The sequence below is a fragment of the Chenopodium quinoa genome, unplaced genomic scaffold (genome assembly GCF_001683475.1).
Source record: "Chenopodium quinoa cultivar QQ74 unplaced genomic scaffold, ASM168347v1, whole genome shotgun sequence".
NCBI lineage: Eukaryota > Viridiplantae > Streptophyta > Magnoliopsida > Caryophyllales > Amaranthaceae > Chenopodium > Chenopodium quinoa.
In genome coordinates, this window is record NW_018745003.1 from 2,467,363 (window position 1) to 2,486,701 (window position 19,339).

Consider the following 19,339-nt stretch of genomic DNA (forward strand, 5'->3'; position numbering starts at 1 on the left):
AAATTACGTCATTTAATTACTAGTTTTCAATTGATAGTTTAATTTTCGTTTAAACTTGTATTTTTCGTTTCTCTATAAATGCACACAAGTTAGAAAAACCAATAATATAATGTGATTAATGTCAATATGTCACCAATCTTGGGCCATAGGCCCCATAGCCATATACCCCAAGGATGTCAAGATTTGAACTTCTACCGTCCCCAAAATGAACAACAGAGCAAATTCATTTTTGTGGCTGAAATTAATTTCCCAACAAATTCTAATTCTAATCCAACTAAAACCAAAAATGAACAACACCCATTTCTTGAAAAAATGGCAGCAAGAGCTCAACTCCCCCACACAATTTCCCGGCCAATTTCCGGCGTATCCCCAACTTTCCGGCGACGTTTCACCAGAATTACCCTCCCAATAACAAATCCCAAAAACCCAATTCCTAAAATTTCAAAAAAATGGGGAACTTCAAAGTTTGCAATAAAGCTAAGTTTACAAGTAGAAGAGAGTAAAATCCCAGCAAAATCCACGGTTGATGTTCAAAAAATGGTTGAATTTTTGTATGAAGATTTACCTCATTTGTTTGATGATCAAGGGATTGATCGGACGGCTTACGATGAGCGTGTGATGTTCAGGGACCCCATTACTAAGCATGATACTATTTCTGGGTATTTGTTTAATATTGCTTTTTTGAAGCAGATTTTTAGGCCTATTTTCCAACTACATTGGGCTAAGCAGGTAAAAAATATTTTAAAAATCTTCCTTTTTTTTTTTTTTGGTTGATTAAATGATTGTTCTGAAGTTGGAAATTTGTGCAATAGTTACACTTTAACAGTAGATGTTTTAATTGTTAAGGGTAGTGAGGTATTATCATACTACTTCCTCCGGCTCATATTAGTTTTCGGCTTTTCGTAGCTTGATGTTTATGGGCTAGAGTTAATTCTATTAGAGTTAAATTCTCATACTAGTAGTGTACTTTGTATTAAGTTTGTGTTTATTAAAATGTGTGTGCTATTTGGTCAATGGTCATAGTAAGTATCAATATTGCAACATCATTTATCAATGATAATGAAATACACTGTATTATGTATTATGATCAGTTAATTAGGTAGAATATATACAGTGTGTGCTATATGATTGTAGCAGGTAGTTAGATATGGTGGATTGGTGGTAGTAGTGGTGATTATTGTGTAGTTTTGCGAGGAAAGTTTCATACTGATATGAGTGATATCCATGGAAGTATGTTTTTTCTTCATATACAAGTACTAAATTTAATTACCGCCGTAAAGTTGGTATTGAGTGGTACTAGAAATTTATGTAGCACTAATAGTTAGGACATTGACACAATCACGTCGTATATTATTATCCACCAAACAGGCTGTTAAGGCATTAAAATTTTCGCGTTGAAAGTCTTACTAACTAGGGCTAAGATTTTCTAGTTCCACTTTTTAATAATGCTGTAGCTGTACATGTAACTAGATTTTCGGCTTCATTACTCAGAATTGAATGTCATGTAGGGATTTTCTGGCATGATCTTTGATCTGTGTGGGTTACTATCCAAAATTAGCTCGTTTACGTGACTTAAGTTGTTGTAGACAGGGCCATATGAGATAACTACAAGGTGGACTATGGTGATGACATTTATTCCCTTGCCGTGGAAACCAGAATTGGTCTTCACTGGAACTTCAGTAATGGGCATCAACCCTGAGACAGAAAAATTCTGTAGTCATGTGGTGAGCTTAGTTGCCATGCGAAGTGATTAAATTTGGTGTACTGACTTATATGAAAACTCGAGAAACCTTATTAGAACATTTCTGACAATGTGAAATATGTAGGATTATTGGGACTCTATAAAGGCCAATGACTACTTTTCTTTGGAAGGCTTATGGGATGTGTTTAGACAGGTATTGGTGTCTTTATTAGTCTAATGAACTTATTATGTCATATGCTCTTCAGATTTTTAATTAAACACATTCCTTATATGCAGCTTCGTATGTACAAGACACCAGACTTGGAAACACCTAAATATCAGATACTGAAAAGAACTGCAAACTATGAGGTCTGATTTTCTGTACACTGAAGTATATAGTGGCTGAATCTCTTCTCTTGTGATTGCAGTTCCATATGATACAAATCTTTGCCTCCTTTCTTAAGGTTGTTTGTTAAGGATGGCTTAGAAAGCTAAGTATATTCCCTTTACTATCAAATTGAATGATAGAAAATCATATGGCAGGGTCTAGCACCCTAGCAAGTGCAACAGGTGCATCTGTATAGTGTATACAATGGACTTAGTTAGTCACCTCAAATTTCATAAATGTCACCCACTAATCTACAATCTGATAAAGGTTACGTCTTTTTGTTTTGTCCTCTCTTTTTCTTTTTTTGAGGAATTATGATTAAGATCCTTCAACGACACTATCCTGATGAGATTCATATGCCCCATTCCTGGTTTTTATTTCACTTGAATCTAATATGTGATCCTGAGGAGAGTACAGTAGTCAGTACACTCACATTTCTCACTACACTGTTTTTTATACAAAAACACAGGTGAGAAAGTATGCCCCATTTATAGTTGTAGAAACTCAGGGTGACAAGCTTTCTGGATCAGCTGGCTTTAACTCTGTCGCTGGGTAAGTGTTATTCCTATTGCTAGACCTATCATCTGCAGTTCTGCTAAACTGGTGTTACACAATGATAAGTAATGAGAATTGTTCTTTTCTCCAGATATATATTTGGAAAAAATTCCAAGGAAGAGAAGATACCCATGACTACTCCTGTCTTCACTGAGACCGATGATGCTGGAGAGTCAAAAGTGTCCGTCCAGATAGTCCTTCCACAAGATAAAGACCTTGACAGGTGAGACTTTGGTCTCCTTAAAAGCTGTGGCTATTGGAATTAGGCACATCTTATAAGAAATGGAGTACTATACCATAACTATCCTCCATTATCTAAGTTTTAATTTCCACCATACCTGAGTAGTCTTTCTTTGAAATTCTTAGTTAATGATATCGTTAAGGGTATTTCGGAAGTCATAATTATAACTTATTAAATTTAGAAATGAGCATATTATTTTGAGGCGACCTGACTGTAACTTATCATTTAAGGACAGACAAATCATCAGCAGTTATTGCAATATTATTTAGCATTATATCACCAAAGTTCTTGGCAAGGATTTTCAGGTGGCTCTGCCAGCAGCATTCTTATTGTAGAATATGGTTGTTTGTATAGCTAACTTGAGCAAATGTGTGTTAGTTTGCCTGACCCTAATCAAGAGACTATCAACCTGAGGAGAGTAGAAGGAGATATTGCTGCAGCACTGAAATTTAGTGGAAAACCTACAGAGGAAATCGTCAGACAAAAAGAAAAAGAACTTCGGGATAGTCTTATCAGAGATGGGCTCAGACCAAGAAAAGGGTGCTTGCTTGCTCGCTACAATGATCCTGGACGAACATGGGAGTTCATAATGGTAAGAAGCATTTGTTATGCAATTTCATCTTTTGTGAATCGTGTTTCTTGGTTACAAGCTCTTACAATTGTTCTCTTTTTCTCAAATTTTGGTCCAACTACTGAAGAGGAATGAGGTGCTGATATGGCTTGAAGATTTTAGTTTCGAAGAAGATTAGGAAAACTCGACATTCAAGCTGTTGAAGTAGAACTTCTGATTGCCATGTTTGTTCGAGGTCACCTTCTGGAAGCTGAAGCTGAAGATGAAAAGTATATGGATTTAATGTTAGATAAAACCATAATGAGTACATACTTTACTTCATGATATTCTAGGCACAAGGTATATAATCAAGAAGTATTTTCACTTTGTTCTTAGTTTAGATGAGTGTTTGATCATAAAGCTAAGGTATGGAAACAAAACTAGGCATGCCTTCTCACAAGGCAAAAGCCTAGTTTATCAATGACCAATAGTGTGCAAAATCAAAGATCTTATGTTCCAAAAATGTCGATAAGTGGTTAGCAAATTATGTATGGAGTACTACTCAATTTACTACTCGGTAGATATCTTGTTTTTTCTAGTTGAGTTATTGGTTTTATTTATTTTATTATTTTATTTTCCTTTTTGTACACTGTTGACTTGACTTTTACCTCCAATCATTGATTTGGCGTTAGTTATGGGCAACGAGATTTAAACATCAGAAGTACTTTATTTACCTCACAGTAGCATGCGTGCAATATGGCCATATTGGTCAAAAAGGTTCTAGAATCAATAGTTTATTCATATTACAGTATTAGTTGTGCAAGTATTTATTAATCATGCATTGAATTTGTAGAAATTGACTTCATTAGCTTTGGAAACATGTGATCGTTAAGACGCTAAACCTTCCTAGAAAGCTTCATGCGCATGTCTATGGATCAAATATATAGGAAAATTGGTTGAGTATGGTAGGTAAAGAAGGCTTATCTCGCTGATGTAATTTGGTACATACGTATTATGGTTGATTTTAAAATGGCATTAGTTTTGTCTCAAGATAAGACGTTCATTAAAATGGGAATATATTTTAATTTTGACTAGACTAGACGAGTTTGAAAAGTATTCGGTTGTCGAATGTGAATTTTCTTAAACAAACTTAAATTATACTATGTGGTAAAAATATTCATAATTTCAACTTAACTAATAAATCCTATTAATCAAATCGATTTGATATTTATACTATCTACTTTATATGAAATGGAGTATAACTAGATAATAGATATTGAAGGTTTAAACCGCCTTTTATATTTTGGTCCAAAAATTCCGTTGAAGATAGTACTTATTAATTAATAAGAGCGCTTCCCCACCTTAAAAAAATGTCACAATATCATAATTAAAAGACGGTTACGGTTTTATCGTACCTAGGATAAGAGATAAGGAAAGCTAACTATAGTTGTATGCAATTAAAAGCTACTCGTACATTACTTTGTAAGGAGGAAATGAATCACATGAGCAATTGACCAAAGCAATACGTCAAGTTTGACACTTAATTTTGTGCAAATATTAAAAATATAGTTGAAAATAATACTATTACGCACTAGTATTAAATTCCTAACTACCAAGAGCTTAAAGTAACATATGTAAGTAGTTGTAGTCTATAACATCATCCCTTTCATCAAATTTTTAGGGTTTAGGACTTCTATAAGTTCAAATTCTTTTAAATTATCCGTTCTATGTAAATGTGTGTATTCACTTGAATTTTCATTTATCTAAACTTATTTTATCTTATCTAAACTTATAAAAACTAATTAATCTTTATTAAAACTTATTTTAGTTGGAATTTGAACTTAAATAACCTTTACCAAAACTTATTTTTTCTTAACTTATCTTATCTGAACTTATTTAAACTTACCAAACTTATAACACTTGAATTATGTGAAATTATGGTGAACAAAACAAGGCCTTAGTGCTTCTTTCTACCTATGTCCATTATTCATGCATAATCTTTACCTTTACCTTTTTTAATTGTTTGAAAATGATCTTTAGCTTTACTCTTTTAATAATATATGCTGGATTAAGAACAACATATATTTTCACAAGATTAACTTTTTACAAAATATATTTTCTTACCAATAAAATAATAGTCCATGATATATATTTTGACAAACATGTCAAGTCAAAATAATACAATCACGGATAACAAAATTTAGTAACTTTATATTTAATCAGTACGAAAGGGAGATGATACACATAGACATAGTCTATGTGGACCCTATATAGACAACCAATACCAAACTGACAACACATGACTTATTGAAAAAATAGGAGGGAAAAATTGAGGGGAAAACTTTTAGTATTCTACCGCCTAAGTATAAGTAAGCGGGAATATTTTCGCGAGAATTTGGTGCCTTTAATTTCATGAAAATTGATTAGAAAGACTAGTTAATAATAATAAGGCATACTTGGTTATTAATTATAAACAAGCAAACAATACTCATGAATACTAATGTAAGTAGCTAGACAAAGTCGGTGAAAAATCATTAATCAATGCTTTGCAACCATAATCCATGTAATCTACAGAATAAGTTGTAAAAGAGAGAATGATTGGCTTTCTCAAATTACAGTAGTAAGACTATGGTGTTGCGAGAAGGAACGCCTTTGAGGTAAAAACGAAAGCAATTTCTTAAATAACCTTCAAGTTAGATTAATTTACATGTTTTAGAGGAATTAGTTCAACTGCACCTTGGAATTGTGAGTTTGATGTAGTTTTTGGTAATTGATTTCACTTGTAGGTGTATGGAGATAAGGAATATAGAAAAGTAATTGGAAAATTTGACCAAAATAACACGAACTTTGGCCGGTTCGCCAATAATAACACCACCTTTGAGTTATCCCAAAATAACACCAACTTTGGGGGGTGTCTGCCAAAAATGGTACAAAAAAAATGGTAACCGGATTTAGGAGGTAATATTGCTGACGTGTGTTATGTTTTTGCCAGGTTGTCCGTTGCTTCCCCTTAACCATCCAACGTGTTCTTTCTTCTTCTTTATAACCGTTAGAAAAAAATGCCTTATTCTTCCTTCTTCTTCATTCTCTGTTGTTCCTCTCTCAGTAGTCGTTGCTCCATCTTCTTCCTCTGTTTCTTTGTTTTCCTCTCTCTTAATTTGTTGCTCCTTCTTCATCTTCAAGTTCTTTGTTTTCCTCTGCTCTTCATCTCTCTTTAATCGTTCGTGTTGTATCAATTTTAGTGCTCTTAAAAAATTAATCAATGGCTACAAGAAGGTCAATTTCGAACCAATCATGTTCATCCTCTAGCATAAAAAGGATGGGTAATTCGAAAATTCGTTGCAATTGTGGGAATGAAGCTTTGATTAAAACTGTGAGAAAAGGCCCTAATTTGGGGATGAAGTTCTACGGCTGCCCTATGTGGCCAGTAAGTTGTGATTGATTGCCCTATGTTTATTGCATCTTTTTTTGTTTATTGTAATTTGGGGATATGTAATTGTAATTACCCTAATTTGGTGTTGTTTATTGTTCATATTTACTGGATGCAGGACACTCAATGTGATTTTTTCAAGTGGGTGAATGAGCAGGCTGAGATGGAAGATTATGAAGTGAAGTTGTTGGAAAAGGAAACCATAATTGGTGAGTTACAGGTTGAACAAAAAATCGCACATGAGAAAATAAAGAAATTGCAATTAAAGAAAGGAAAATTGGAGGAAGACATCATAGGGTTGAAGAATGAAATAGTTGCAATGAAGATTGAGTTAATGAAGTGTGGTAGGAATGAAAAAACGTTGTACTTAGCATTGTTGTTTTCTTGGTTGTTGTTTGGTGTTGTAATTTTCCTTTATTGATTAAGGAAGAAATGAGGATGTATGTTGAATGTTTTATGTGGAAATAAAAAGCAATCTGTGTAATTGATTAATGGATGCTTAATTGAATGTTTAATGAGTAATGTTTGCTGTTGTATTTTGTACTTAATTGATTTTCATCATAATTGCAATAGCAGTGTACAATTGACATACCAGAGCTAGATCAAAAGACCACAAATTTCCCAAATTATTTGCACAAAATGAAAAACAAACAAAACCAGAGCAATATCAAAAGACCACAAATTATTTGCACAAATTGAAAAACACAACCACAGCAATATCAAAAGACAAAGGCAGAACTGTTATAATGCCTGCAAATGTTTCAATAATGCATGCAACTATTTCCAAAATACCAGCAACTGTTTCCAATACTTAATTACATAAGATCTCTAACATTGTTTAACAACTAAATTGTTTGACAAATTACACACTTAGACCAAAAGCATACTTAGTAAGTACAAAAGAAATGGAGCACATAAGATCTTCACTTGATCACTGTTGCATCTGGGAGATAGATCTTGTGTTTGGTCTGGTACTTGGTTCCTGCCACACAAATTACAAAGTTATTGGCTTATTTTCCAAAAAAAAAAAAAAAAAGCAAACACAAAAATGAAAGGGGGAGTACTAATTCTTACTGTAACAATTGGGCTTCATCATCAGCAAACATTATCCCAATTCCTGATGGTTGTGCTCTTCCCCTTCCCCTTCCTCTTCCCCTACTTGTAGTTGTAGACCCTCTACCAGCCGAGCTTCTTCCTCTGGTGCTGCTTTGACTGACACTTCTAGCACCTTGACCTCCAAGTATCATTCTTCCACCCCTGTCTAGTTGAGTTGGCTGTGCAGTAGCAGTATGGTGGGCAGATTGTGTTGCAGGAGTTGAAGATGATGCAGTCTGTGTCAGGGTGGGTGTTGGGGTTGCTTGTGTAGATGGGGCATATGAGGTAACATCAGTAGATGGGGCAGTCTTTCTTGGTCTTCCCTTGGGTCTTTTGGGTGCTGGTTCATCAGGGACAACAGAATCCTTGTCTTTGCAGCCTCTCTTGTTATGACCCTTCTTCTTGCATATGCTACAAGTCATTTCTACTCCTGCCCTACTCAATGACCCTGGCTTCTTAGGATTCTCAAGAGGGTGCTTAATTCTGTTCTTTTTTGGCCTACCAGGACCTATCTTGATAGGAGGGGGGTCCAAATTGCATGGACATCTTGGCCAATACCTCTCACCTTCACATGGAGGTATACAACCACTGTAGGCCTTCTTATAAGTCTCAACTTTGTAACATTCATCAACAAATACCTCAGGTTCTTGGTTCACAAAATAAATGCAAGCTATGGCATGACAGCAAGGAATGCCTACCATATTCCATTTTCTACAACTACAAGTTCTAGCAACTAAATCTACATTCAACTGATCCAAATAATACCTAACATTAAACTGACTCACAGAAGAAGGCAAGACTTCACAATCAGCAGCTTTCTCTTTCTCCTTTTCTAACCTAGCTTGTATCCTAGGGCATAGCAAAGAGGTCCATTTTTCCATCTCATGTCTTTTTTTGACTAACCTCTGCATCAATGCAACTCTAATTTCCTCTAACATGTAAATTATGTGTTTAGTCCTAGCATTAATGATATAAGCATTAAATGTTTCAGCCATATTGTTAGTAATGGCCTCAGATTTGATGCCTTCCTGTAAGAATGCCCTACAGAAGAACTGAGGATTATACCTTGTTATTGCAAGGGCAGTCTCTTCATCAATCTGTCTCAACTCATCCATTGCTTCATTGAAATCAGCCTGGTTATAGGCCTTTGCTATCTTCCAAAACAAAAGCTTCATCTCATCTCCCTTGTAGGTTCTGTGCCAGAGGGCAAAAATATGCCTTGCACAGTGCCTATGTTCAGCCTTAGGAAGAACAACACTTACAGCATGTAAGATAGCCTGTGTACCAAAAAAAAAGAACCAGTTAATGTCAATCATCATCATTAAATGAGATAACATATTACACAAATTAATGACTTATACCTGATGCTCATCTGAAATAATAGCTATCCCTTCTCCTTGTCCAAGATCTAGGCAATTCTTTAAGTGGTTAAAGAACCATTCCCAAGACAGATTGTTCTCCCCTTCCACAACAGCCCAACAAATGGGGAACATCTGTTCATTGGGATCCCTGGAAACAACAGTCAATATCTGACCCCCAAGAAATGTCTTCAAAAATGCAGCATCCACACATATCACTCTCCTACACCCTGCTGTCCACCCTTTCTTAACTCCATCAAAGCAAGTGAACATCCTACTAAACATTGGGGTAGAACTCTGAGGTTGTGGAGCAACTACCAACTCCAACACTGTTTCAGGACTTGCTTCCTTCAATGCCTTCAAGTACCTCTCCACCTTCATATAATGCTCTTTCATATAGCCATGTAACATCTTGTGTGCATGGTATTTTACTTTGTAAGCAAAATCTCTACTGACAATCATTCTGTAAGACCTCCTTACAGTGTCTACAATCTCCTTAGCTGGCCAATGTGGCCTAGCTTTGAACACATCAAGCAACTGCCTAGCCACCCAACTGGACTTCAACTGCCTGTTACTATTCATGTTCCTATGGCATGTGTGATTTCCAACTACTCTCTTCACTAGCCAAGTTGCATCTCTAGAATGCATAGAAAAATATAAATAAAATGGACATTCACCAACACATTTCACTCCCAACCTTTGTCTGTTTTTCCAGCTCACACTATACTTTAGATCTCTACCCTGTAATACAACATACTTAGTGACAGCATCCTTAATGTCACTGGCATTAGCAAACCTCTGACCAACCTTCCAATGAAACTTACTGAAATCAGTTTCATGGCTCACTAACTCTCCCTTTTTCCCTTCTAATTCATCACTACTACCAGGTGGTGTATCAATGTCATTATCTTCATCACAGTCACTTAGGTTTACATCCCTTGCAACCTCTTCATGAACTGAGTTCTCCCTCTCTTCATCAACTTCAAACTCCCTCTCCTCATCAACTGCCTTTTCCTTCTCCTTCTCCTTACAAACTTTTTCTTGCAATCCCTTCACTATCTCAAGTAACTTTGTATTAACCCTCTTTACTCTATCCCTTGCTTCAATAATCTCATCATCACTGTCACCAGATTCATCTTCAAAGAAATCAGTCTGTTCTAGATCTTCACCTTCACCTTCTAGATCTATGTCAGATAGACTAAAATCACCTTCCTTCTCTTTCTCTATGCTCTCATTTACCTCAAACTGAAAATCATCTTCATCATCATCTTCAAACTCCCCACCCTCACAAAACTTCTGATACTCATGATCATATAATGGGTCACTCTCATCACTAGACTCATCATCAGCAACTAATTCATTCCATTTCAAAGGGCTCTCTGGTCTGTCATCCTCCCACTAAAATTCCTCATTGAAATCTGTGTTAACCTCAGGCAACTCACCAGTAGAAACAAACTCTAAGGATGGGAATTGAGAAAGATGAAGAGACTGGTTTTGAGTGAAGGGTTGAGTTTCTGAAGTGATTTTCAAGGGGGGTTGAGTCTGTTCTTTTTGAGTTGCTGGTTGGTGGGGAATAAATGAGGTTGTTGGGTCAGTTTTTTTTGTTTTTTTGTGGGGAAGGTCAGATGCTTTTTCTGGTAAAGTTATAGATGCTTTTTTGGGTGATGTGGTAGATGCTTTTATAGGTGAAGTGGAAGCATCTTCTTCAGTCAATGAGGGTTTCACCACCTGTGTTTGTGGTCCCTTCCTTGGGGTCAATTTTTTTCTTTTGTTCAGTTTGGGTGGGGGTTTCTCAAGTACCTTGCCTGTTGTTTTGGATATGGTAACTTTGGGGTCATCATTCAACAAAGTACTTTTCTGACTTGTGTTGCCACATCAACTTCCACAACTTCAGCATTTGAACCTTCTCCCACTTTTCTCTCAAACTGAACTGCATACACAACAATACTCCTATTTACAACAGCTAACTTACCCATCTCTAACACCTCAGCATCCCCTTGAATTTTTCTCAAACCTTTCTCAATATTTAACCCAGGCATTTGGTAAAACAAAGCATCCACATGAGCAAGCCCACACTTACTACCATAATCCCTTAAGTCCCAGTAACAAAGTTCATCTGGGTCAACATCAAAGTTACTACAACTCCCACCCTTATACACCATTTCACCATTACGAACATGCTTAAATTGACCCCCATACCAGAATCGAACAGTCACATTATCAAAAACATGAGTATTTGCAGCAGACCCTAGAATTAAACAACTCAATTAGACTCCAAACAAACACTCAAGTAATTAACCCTAATTCAGCAATTAACAAGAAAATTTATCGAGTGAACAACATAATTCACCATACAAATCAACCTAATTATTAAACCTACTTTAACAATTAACAACATAATTAAACATACGAACATCCATATTCAAATTAGAACACATAAAATCCACCCAACAATCATAATTCAAACAAAACAAAGAAAGTAAAAAAACACGAACCTTTCTTCTTCGTCTTTCTGGGCATTTTGGGAACCAAAGATCGCAACTTTTTCACTCTTCTCTTCACTTCACTTCAATGCAATTTTCTTTGGGAGCAGTAGAATTTCGGAATTGAGTTCTGATTATTTCAAAGGGAAATGACGAAATGAGGAATTGAATATGCTCTGAGATTCTCTGATAAAATGGTTGGAAGACGAAGAAAAGGAGTGAAATATGGAGGGAAATGAATTAAAGAGGGAGACAGGAGTTAGGTGTGTAAAATTTAATTACACGTTGGATGGTTAAGGGGAATCAACGCACAACCTGGCAAAAACATAACACACGTCAGCAATATTACCTCCTAAATCCGGTTACCATTTTTTTTGTACCATTTTTGGAAGACACCCCCCAAAGTTGGTGTTATTTTGGGATAACTCAAAGGTGGTGTTATTATTGGCGAACCGGCCAAAGTTTGTGTTATTTTGGCCAAATTTTCCAAAGTAATTTTCATGAATGATTATATATGGACATATGGTTGATGATTGGCAGATTAATCCTTTCAAAATGATAGTATAATATACTTCGTGTTTATGTGTAGAAGTATAAAGTACTTTCAGTTATTATGTAGCAAATTATTTATTTAAGTATTAATTTTAGTAATGTGGGTGTCATTTTATTTATTTTGGTATCATATTAGTTATTTACGTATCAAACACATTAATTAAAATCTTAAAAATGGTAGATGATAACTGATATATATTATAGTTATGATAATATTTGTCGCAGATTAGGATATGTTTTGTATATATTTTGTATCCTTATCGTACTAGGATTACAAGTCTTGTTAAACTCTATATATATTGATCAATGGTACACACTCCTATTTGAGGAGTTTTCCCGAAATCTAACAATAACTTGTTATTTGGAATGATTTTAGGGTGGTTTTGAACCTTGTTTTCGTTATTATTCGGCATCAAAGTTCATTACTTATCCTATTTTTATGTAAATTTTGTACCATCTATGCTTCACGGGTTGTTCGTGTTTTTGATATAATGTAGCGCTTTTTAGTACTGTGAAGGCAATCAAGCATGAGTGAGCAAGGAGAAGGGCAAGCTTGGTTGATAGAGCTATGGAGGAAGAAGGATGAGTGCCTTAAAGAGAAATGAAAAGTTTTTGGAACGCCTTGAAGGGTTGTTTGCACAAGGGTCAACTTCAACTGACCATAACTTTTGTTGTACTAACATTTTGAAGTGATTCAAATTGGAGATTAAATTTCGTCTCAAGAGCTTTCTAACGATTGGTCACAATGTCCATTTTTTACTAGAAACAAACAGCCTCCCGAAGTCAAGCTGTCCAGGCGGGGGTTTCTGCACAGACGTGCAACAAAATGGCACATCCGTGCAAGGCTGCACGTCCATGCAGACCTGCTCCAGACTTGGCAGTAGGTTTTGCCTCATTTTTACCTCTTCTGCACATTCGTGCAAGCCTATTTTCAGGCTTTTTCCTCGTTTTCTCCGTCCTTTTTATTTTATGGTAATATAAATACCCCCTTAGCTCCGATTATTGAAGGGGTGATCTTTTTATGGTAGTTTTAGATTAGGTTAGGGTTTTTAGAGAGAGAAACTCTCATTTTCTAGAGAGAGAAAGTGTGAAAAACTTGTTGAAAGCTTGGAATATGAAGAATTGAAGGAAGGAGACTTGAAGATTTGATTACTACTTGTAATATCAATGAGAATTTCTTACTCTCTCTCTTATTTTATTGCTTTAATTACTTATTTTTGTATCTTTTCTAGTTTTATTACTTGTTTATGTTAAATTAGTGTTTGATTTCATGTTCTTAGTTGTTAACTCCGATCCTTTAGTTTTGCAATTTATTATCATTTGTGAGTAGCTTGGGATGGTTGAAACCATTGATGAATACACAAATACTTGTTTGCATGTGTTGATTTAGATAATGTGGGGTGTTAATTAATTGAGCTTAAGTGGTTTCATTCTTAGTTCTTGTAAGTGGTCATTGCTAGAACTATTGTAGATGTTATCGTTAAGTGTCTAAACTGAATGGTATGATTAGTTTGCTGGATATGTAACATAGTTAATCACTTTCACGAATTCCCTCCTTTCTTTTACATATTAATGTGTTGTCAAAATTTAATTGGTAGTAAACTTGTTAATAAATACTTCGTACTATTCTTACACACTTCTTTAAACGTTGGAAAAGTTATACTCCCTCCATTTCGTAATAATCATTATAGTAGGTCTTACCCAAAGCATTAAGAAATTTATAGGGTAGGGATCATAGGGTTTATTTTATAATATAAATTATAGTTAATGGTGATATATTATAAAAATGTTATTAGGAGAAAGAAATAATTAAAAAGTAATAAGTAGGGTTAGTAAGAGAAAGAAATAATCTGATCAATAAAGTATTTATGCAAGTGGGGTTAGTGGGAGAGAGATATAATAAAATAGTAGTGGATTGTTTACTCTGCAACGGATATAAAAGGAAATTGTTGCGATTATAACGAAACGAAGAGATTAGTCATGTAAGTTCTTTTATTTCTTCAAAAAAAAAATGTAAGATCTTTTATATTTGTCTTGAAAGATACTTTATTCAGCGCGTTTTGTGTGCAAATGGTCACACTATGTGGCCGCTTGTAAAATAACAAAGTAACCCCTATAACATTGACCATGTAATACTGCCCGAGTATCCTTTACAACACTGACGAAGTAACCCCTGTAACATTGATCGAGTAACCTCTATAATATTGACAAAGTCACCCCTGTAACACTGACCGAGTAACCCCTATAACACGAATGAAGTAATCCCCATGATGGTTGGGCATATCACGTATGGCCACGTATAAGAATTTATGTACTTTATTAGTATTAACATTTTATGTTTTTTACAAAAATTGAATTTAAGATATTTAAGTTATAAAATGTGCATTGACAAGTGTAAAATCCCCAATATTGTTATAAAAAAACGGAGGAAATATTAGCTATCACATAAAAACTTATACTCGTACTCCGTAGTTATTAGTAATGACTTAATAATAATAATAATAATCATCTTTTTGCTATTGTTATCAATATATTAATAAGTTGAAATCAAATAAGTATATTTTCTATTACAATTAATAATTTGATACCAAATCTTGTAAAAATATTGTAGAATAAATCCATATTTGATACTAACAAAATAATTTTTGTACATTTTTTTTATGAAAGCAGCCAAAGGCTACTGTAATTTATTAAAATAGAAAGGCAAGCATCAGCATCAATAATATCAGCAAAATTATTCGGGCATCCTCCCACCCACACCCTTGTAGAATGATTTAAAGGGCTAAGGTGAGCTATCCTAGAGATGCCTCATTAGCATCCTATGATTGTCGAATTTGCTAGCAGCCGGCTTGAATCACAGCACCATGATGGTCTCTAATAACCACTCCCAATCCAACCCCATTCTCACTGATTTTTTGTAGTACATTTTTAGGTTTGAATTTTAAATTTTAAATTTCGGGAAATTTTCAAATTGAAATTTCATAAGCAAAATTACTAGGACCCACTTGCTCAACCATTCAAAATTCATTTTAGTGAATGTCTATACTTGACCCACATAGACTGTAGTCATTACGCAGTACGAAACATTAATAAAAACACGTCAAACCGACTTTCAATATGAGGAACTAACGACTTGGTCACAAGTCTCCTTTCCCTTTTTTTTTTTTTTTTTTTTTGGCAGGTCACAAGTTTTCCTTACCTTACGTTATTCTTATGGCACTATAAATATAGCCGTTGATCACACACAAAAAAAAGCACCCAAATCTCAAACAATTCAAACCCAGTAGGCGCCGCCGCGCAAGTAACACAAATAATCCCTCACACTACCAAAAAAAAAACTCCTTTAATTAATTTTTTTATTTCAATTTTATTAATATTAATTTCTTAATAAATAATCGCGAGAAACGCGTAAGTTTGCTGTTTCCAGTTCCTCATTTCAGTCAGTGGTTACCCATTATCTTCTCCACTTAATTTTAATAATTATTACTATTGAACTGGGTTTTTGTCTAAACATAGATTCATTTTTAGTCTTAATTTTTATTTTTTTTTAGGAAAATAGTGAATTATTTTGCTAAAAAGTCAATATCTTTTTTTTAAATTTTTGGCTTTTTTGGGGGTTTCACGTGGTTGAGATTCCTCCTCCATTCTTTGCATTTGGGAGGGTCCCTTTTCACAACTCTGTCATCTGTTTGCTGCTCTGGTGGGATCTTCTTACTCTCTGGTTAGTTTTCTGATCTGGGTTTTTTTTTTCCTTCTAATTTTTCTTGATTTTTTGAACTTTTTTGGTGTTTATTTGGATGAACTGATTTGATTTATGGATTTAGTATTCATCTGGGGTTGATTTGATGTTGTAATGATGATAAAGATTTGATTTGATTATGTTTGAATTTTTTTGGTGGCAAATTTGTGCATATGTTAGATTAACTGATGTGATTTATTTTTAATTAGTTTTAATTTAGATTGTTTGATTTTGTAATGATGAAAAAGGTGTGAACTTTTTAAGTGTTTAGTTTATAATTTTCTATTTGATTAGGATTGGATGATGATGATGGCATTTCTAAGCATGATTTGGGGTTTTTTTTTTTGTGTTGAATTGAAATGGGTTGGTTTTAATTTTGATAGATTTGGTTTTAGTGCTAAGTCTTCATCTGAGTTGACGTGATTTGTTGAATTTGAAAAAGATGGGAACTTAGTTTGGATGAAATGAGAATTGGAAAGTTTAGAGAATGTATAATTTGTGATTATGGATCTAAAATAATGTTGTTTAGGGTTTATGAATTGCTTGTTTCATGCGAGACAATTACATAAATTGGGTTGACTTGGAAATTTCAGATGTAAGTAATAAAAAATTCAAATTCTGTTTGAAATTTGAGTTAAAGTGTTTAATCTCTTACTGATGCTTAATGATACAGTGTTTTTGTCATGCTTTTGGTATGAATAAGAAGTAAGAACATTACTAGGTTTTTTCCATAGTTGGATTCAGTCTAATTCAATTTTGTAATGTTTACATAGAGTGGAAGAAGGAATAAAATGGCGGAGGCGAAACCCACTACACCCTTGATCCCACCATCAGCAACCACCTCGTCGTCTTCACCGTCGAGAAAGCTACCGGATTTTAAGCAATCTGTGAGGTTGAAGTATGTCAAACTTGGTTACCATTACCTTATTACCCATGCTATGTACCTTTTACTGACTCCTTTTGTAGTCATACTTGCTGCTCAGCTCTCCACTTTTTCACTAGAAGACATTAATTTACTTTGGGAGCATCTTCAATATAACCTTATTTCTGTGATTATCTGCTCAACCCTTATTGTCTTCCTGTCCACTTTGTACTTTATGACCCGCCCTCGCCCTGTTTACCTTGTTAATTTCTCATGCGCTAAGCCGAATGATTGCCTTAAATGTCCGAGGACCTATTTCATGGACAAAACCGAGTCTGCTGGGGTGTTTTCTGACCAAATCCTTGGTTTTCAGAGAAAAATCCTTGAGAGGTCTGGCCTTGGGGAGGAAACTTACCTCCCAGAGTCTCTTCATAATACACCTCCTAACCCTTCTATGGCTTCTGCTCGGGCTGAGGCTGAGGAGGTGATGTATGGTGCCATTGATGAGCTCTTAGCCAAGACCAATGTGAAACCCAAGGATATTGGGATTTTAGTTGTCAACTGTAGCTTGTTTAATCCTACCCCTTCCCTCTCTGCAATGATTGTGAACCATTATAAGCTACGAGGGAACATTGTGAGCTATAACCTAGGAGGAATGGGATGTAGTGCTGGGGTCATTTCCGTTGATCTTGCTAAGCAACTCCTTCAAGTTCACCCAAATTCTTATGCTTTGGTTGTTAGTACTGAAAACATCACTTTGAATTGGTACCTTGGGAATGAACGTTCAATGCTTCTTCCAAATTGCTTGTTTAGAATGGGTGCTGCTGCTATACTTCTTTCTAACAAAAGATCGGATAAGAGAAGGTCCAAGTACCAGTTGCTTCACAGTGTTAGGACCCATAAAGGTTCCGATGACAAGTGCTATTCTTGTGTTTACCAAGAAGAAGATGCTGATGGGAAGGTTGGTGTTTCTCTATCCAAAGAATTGATGGCAGTTGCTGGTGATGCTTTGAAAACCAACATTACTACTCTCGGGCCTCTTGTTCTTCCAATGTCCGAACAACTGCTCTTCTTGGCCACATTGGTTGGAAAGAAACTTTTCAATATGAAGATCAAGCCTTACATACCTGATTTCAAGTTGGCTTTCGAGCATTTTTGCATCCATGCTGGGGGGAGAGCCGTGCTTGATGAGCTAGAAAAGAACTTGCAGCTCAGCGAGTGGCACATGGAGCCATCTAGGATGACCCTTTATAGGTTCGGTAACACCTCAAGTAGTTCTCTGTGGTATGAATTGGCATACTCAGAAGCTAAGGGGAGGATGAGGAAAGGAGATCGAGTGTGGCAGATTGCATTCGGGTCTGGTTTCAAGTGCAACAGTGCAGTCTGGAAGGCTCTCAGAACTGTAAACCCTGCTAAGGAGAAGAATCCATGGATGGACGAGATCCATAAGTTTCCGGTCAATGTTCCGTTGGTGTCTCCATTTTAAATCATGTTTTTCATGTTTTGTGTGATTCACTTATAGCCATCTTGCTAATGGGTTGCGGTCCCTGTATTGTCATACAGAAACTACGATTAATGACTTGAGAGATGGCAGGGCAAATTTTGGTACATTTTTCAACATGTAGAGGTAGAAGCCAATGCTGCTGATGTCTGTGTGGTGAAGTCCTCTTCCCATCTTTCGCTTTAACTGTACCCAGCAGATTATGAAATTCTTTTAGTTATTTTTTTTTCTCTTGGAGTCTTCGTGCTATTGAAGATACTCGTGATGTACTTATTAGTTTATCCTTTGATGGTTCAATTGTACCATATCTTTCGTGTTGAACTTTCAAATTTTATGTCAATTCAGAATTCTCTTCAAATTTCATCTAATGTCGTGGTATATCATATCATTATATGTTAGACAGAGCAAAACAAGTTCCATTTTGTTTTGAGGTTTGTTGTTCAACCGTCATCAATGTATCTTTAGAAACTGCTTCAGAAGCATCAGACGTTTACTAAAACAGAATGATGCCTCACAATTCTAACAAAACCTTTTCGAACTTTTTCTCTTTTATGTCCAAAAAAACGTAACATAATTATCTGGCCAAGACTGCCAGGATTCGATCTTCTTGGACTAGAACAGGTCTTCTTCGTTGAAGGGCCGCATTCATCTACCAATAGTTAACAACAAACACAACTACATTCCGGTGTTTCCACTTGTACATCAGTCGCAACTTGTATGACCACGACATACACTCCACTTGTGCGCCTTGAGAGCTTTGCTCGTAGGAAAGTAGTGACCAAGAAGGGAAAGGGAGCCTAGAACTTTCAAAGAAAAGAAGACAAATCAAAATATGTGGTGGAAATTCTAAGATGCTGACTAGTGACAAGCATACTATTCTGAACTTCTAGCAAGCTGTCTTAGT

General features: G+C 35.4%; 4 protein-coding genes across 5 annotated transcripts; 3 read left to right on the forward strand and 1 right to left on the reverse strand.

Annotated features, from left to right (window-relative positions):
- The first annotated feature begins 200 nt into the window (after nt 1-200).
- LOC110707868 (heme-binding-like protein At3g10130, chloroplastic) lies at nt 201-4,048 on the forward strand. 2 transcript variants are annotated; one of them, XM_021885935.1, is made up of 8 exons: nt 201-729; nt 1,587-1,724; nt 1,827-1,895; nt 1,979-2,050; nt 2,539-2,621; nt 2,716-2,847; nt 3,244-3,457; nt 3,564-4,048. In XM_021885935.1, the coding sequence occupies exons 1-8, from the start codon at nt 313-315 to the stop codon at nt 3,612-3,614; spliced, it is 1,176 nt and encodes a 391-aa protein (XP_021741627.1). In that variant the 5' UTR covers nt 201-312; the 3' UTR covers nt 3,615-4,048. The 2 variants fall into 2 exon arrangements, with proteins under 2 accessions (XP_021741627.1, XP_021741628.1); XM_021885936.1 differs by having other exon boundaries at nt 632-729; nt 1,591-1,724.
- A 2,192-nt stretch (nt 4,049-6,240) lies between these two features.
- Nucleotides 6,241-7,609, forward strand: LOC110707636. Its single transcript, XM_021885662.1, has 2 exons — nt 6,241-6,842; nt 6,964-7,609. Exons 1-2 carry the CDS (start codon nt 6,678-6,680, stop codon nt 7,264-7,266), a joined length of 468 nt encoding a protein of 155 aa, XP_021741354.1. The 5' UTR covers nt 6,241-6,677; the 3' UTR covers nt 7,267-7,609.
- Nucleotides 7,610-11,005: 3,396 nt separating this feature from the next.
- LOC110707637 lies at nt 11,006-12,236 on the reverse strand. The gene is made up of 2 exons (XM_021885663.1): nt 11,794-12,236; nt 11,006-11,546 (listed from the first exon to the last, which is right to left on the reverse strand). The coding sequence occupies exons 1-2, from the start codon at nt 11,816-11,818 to the stop codon at nt 11,140-11,142; spliced, it is 432 nt and encodes a 143-aa protein (XP_021741355.1). The 5' UTR covers nt 11,819-12,236; the 3' UTR covers nt 11,006-11,139.
- A 2,964-nt stretch (nt 12,237-15,200) lies between these two features.
- LOC110707869 (3-ketoacyl-CoA synthase 11-like) lies at nt 15,201-18,828 on the forward strand. Its single transcript, XM_021885937.1, has 2 exons — nt 15,201-16,054; nt 16,846-18,828. Exon 2 carries the CDS (start codon nt 16,864-16,866, stop codon nt 18,418-18,420), a length of 1,557 nt encoding a protein of 518 aa, XP_021741629.1. The 5' UTR covers nt 15,201-16,054; nt 16,846-16,863; the 3' UTR covers nt 18,421-18,828.
- Nucleotides 18,829-19,339: the final 511 nt, after the last annotated feature.